At 61.7% G+C, this 2,793-nt stretch overlaps 1 protein-coding gene across 2 annotated transcripts in view; it reads left to right on the forward strand.

Annotated features, from left to right (window-relative positions):
- The window catches only part of SIX6 (SIX homeobox 6), a 2,221-nt gene extending 202 nt beyond the window's left edge, over positions 1-2,019 (forward strand). The window contains exons 2-3 of one of the 2 annotated variants that reach the window (XM_014966576.1): positions 93-693; positions 1,851-2,019. In XM_014966576.1, the coding sequence (XP_014822062.1) occupies positions 122-693; positions 1,851-2,019 (741 nt within the window). In that variant the 5' untranslated portion in view covers positions 93-121. Of the gene's footprint in view, positions 1-6; positions 694-1,850 lie in introns of those variants that run through there. The other variant, XM_014966575.1, reaches the window with a different exon arrangement.
- The last annotated feature ends 774 nt before the right edge of the window (positions 2,020-2,793 follow it).

Consider the following 2,793-nt stretch of genomic DNA (forward strand, 5'->3'; position numbering starts at 1 on the left):
GCGGAGCCAGGGGCGGCCGCCGGGGGCCCCTGCCCCGCTTCCCCGCGGCGGGGGTGTGCGCGGCCGGGCTGCGGGGCATCGGCGGGGGTTGCGCGGAGCTCGGAGCCCGGCGGCCGCCTCCATGTTCCAGCTGCCCATCCTCAATTTCAGCCCGCAGCAGGTGGCGGGGGTATGCGAGACCCTGGAGGAGAGCGGGGACATCGAGCGCCTGGGGCGCTTCCTCTGGTCCCTGCCCGTGGCCCCCGCGGCCTGCGAGGCCCTCAACAAGAACGAGTCGGTGCTGAGAGCCCGGGCCATCGTGGCCTTCCACACGGGGAACTACCGGGAGCTCTACCACATCCTGGAGAACCACAAGTTCACCAAGGAGTCCCACGCCAAACTGCAAGCCCTCTGGCTGGAAGCGCACTACCAGGAGGCGGAGAAGCTGCGGGGCCGACCCCTTGGGCCGGTGGACAAGTACCGGGTGAGGAAGAAGTTCCCGCTGCCCCGCACCATCTGGGACGGCGAGCAGAAGACACATTGCTTCAAGGAGCGGACGAGGCATTTGCTGCGGGAGTGGTACCTGCAGGACCCTTACCCCAACCCCAGCAAAAAGCGGGAACTGGCTCAGGCCACGGGACTTACCCCCACGCAAGTGGGCAACTGGTTCAAAAACCGCCGGCAAAGGGACAGGGCAGCAGCCGCTAAGAACAGGTAAGGTGCTGCCCGTCCCGTCGGGGCACAGCTCCCCCCCCCGCCTCCTTGGGGAGGCTTCGCCCCCGCCCGCCGAGACCGGGAGGAGGAGGGGAGGGGGGGGTGTCGGTACGAGTGAGCCGGCGGGGGCAGCCCCGCCTCGGGGGACGGGGAAACGAGCCCGGGAAGTTTCTCCCCAGGAAACGTCGATAGCTAACGTGGGAGCAGCGGGGAAACCCGACAGCTATTCATTTATTTGGAAGAGGGGAGGGTCCCTGCCCGGGCTCCCCCCTTGGCCGCTCCTGGGAGGGGGAGATGGAGAGAGACCCCCCCGGGTAAGGCGCTGGCGAAGCTGCCGTCACCCCGGCGGGGCCCGGCGGCGGAGGGGCCGCCCTGAGCGGGGATGCGGAGAGAACCCCCCCCCCCTTCGAAGTTTTTTTCCCGGACCTACAGATACCCGTCTCCTCCCGGTGCATCCGGAGCCGGGGGGCGGGCAATGCCCCTCTGCGGGCCCTGCAGAGACCCCGAGACCTCCGCCGGCCCAAGCCAGGAACGTCTCCGGGGATAATTTTCTTATTCCTCTCCTTTTTCTTCTTCTTCTTATTTTATTTTTTTTTAAATTATTATTTTAAAGAATAAAACCGCGACTCCAAAAGCGCGGTTCCACCCTACACCAGTGGCACAACCAGATGCCCCTGGAAGCGAGGAAGGGAGCGGGGTCCCCCGTTATCTCCCCTCCAGGACCCCGGGGAGGGGGGAGAGGGTGTCAACTTGTCACCCCGCAGTCCCCCCGGCCACTGCGCGCAGCCGGGCGGCCCTCACGTCGGGGGAAGGGGCGCTGCCCCTCTGTTATGGGCCGGGAGGGAAGAAGGCAGGCCTGCGGGAGCGGAGATGCTGCAGGGAACCACCGACCCCTCGGATGTGGGGAGAGGACTTGGGGGGGGACATCCCCCCCGCTCCTCGGGGTGTCCGGCCCAGGAGCGGGGCAGGCCCCTGGGGTGGCCACCCCAGTTTCTCAGACCGCGCCGCCAGACTGGGATAACTGGTGCGAGCTGGGGGTGCTGGTGGGAGCAGTTCCCTTGCCGGGGGCGGGGTTGGGGGGGATGAAGGGGGCTGCGGCGGGGTGTGCGGGGCACGGAGGGCCGGGCGGTGATGCTGTGTGTGCCGGTTCCTTGCAGGCTACAGCAGCAGGTCCTCACGCAGGGCTCGGTGCGGGGGCTGCAGGCGGAGGAGGAGAGCGGCGGGGAGGCGGTGGGGGCCGCCTCCAGCCCCGCAGCCAGCCTCTCCAGCAAAGCGGCCACCTCCGCCATCTCCATCACATCCAGCGACAGTGAATGTGACATCTGACAGCACCGCCGTGAGAAACCGGGGAGGGGGGGCGGGAAGGGGAGAACGGGAGGCCCGGCCGACCCCTGCCCGCACGGCCCGAGCCCACCCGCGGTGGCCAAACCCGGGGTACGGGGCGCTCCCCAGCCCCACGCCTCCCCCCCAGCCCCGCAGCACACCGCATTAAAAAACGTGAGAGAAGTCGTTGTCGCCTTTATGTGGAAGGATTTGCAGAATTGATGCCTAAAAAAAAAAAAAAAGAAAAGAAAAAAATTAAATTAAATTAAATTTAAGAGAGCCCGCAAAACGTTGAAACAAAAAAAAAAGAAAAAGAAAAACAACAAACCAAAACCAAACAAAACAACAATAACAACAAAACAACCGAATGCCAAGTTGCAAAATGTCCGAGCGCCTGCCCTTATCCCGCGGGGATGTTTCATGTTGAAAAGACGCTGTTCTTTTGGTTGGGTTTCGCTTTATTTTAAAGGGTTTTATATATATATATATAATGTTTATTTACTTATTTAAGGGATTGCTATGGTAGATTTTTTCTATTATTATTATTATTAATTATTATTATTATTGGCTTGTTCTCTATGTGCACAGGTGACTTGTAGAGCATGTGCAGGACGAAACTGTATGAAGCAGCCTAAAAACCATAATAAAATATTTGGTGAACGACCCTCGCATCTGCTTTGAAATGACGGTGTCGGTCTCCCGAGCCCGCCGGTTTTACGCAGAGCAGATCTCCGAGGCCACGGGTATTTCAGCAGCGTCAGCTCGGCAAGAACCGAA

The sequence above is a fragment of the Calidris pugnax genome, unplaced genomic scaffold (genome assembly GCF_001431845.1).
Source record: "Calidris pugnax isolate Ruff unplaced genomic scaffold, ASM143184v1 scaffold74, whole genome shotgun sequence".
NCBI lineage: Eukaryota > Metazoa > Chordata > Aves > Charadriiformes > Scolopacidae > Calidris > Calidris pugnax.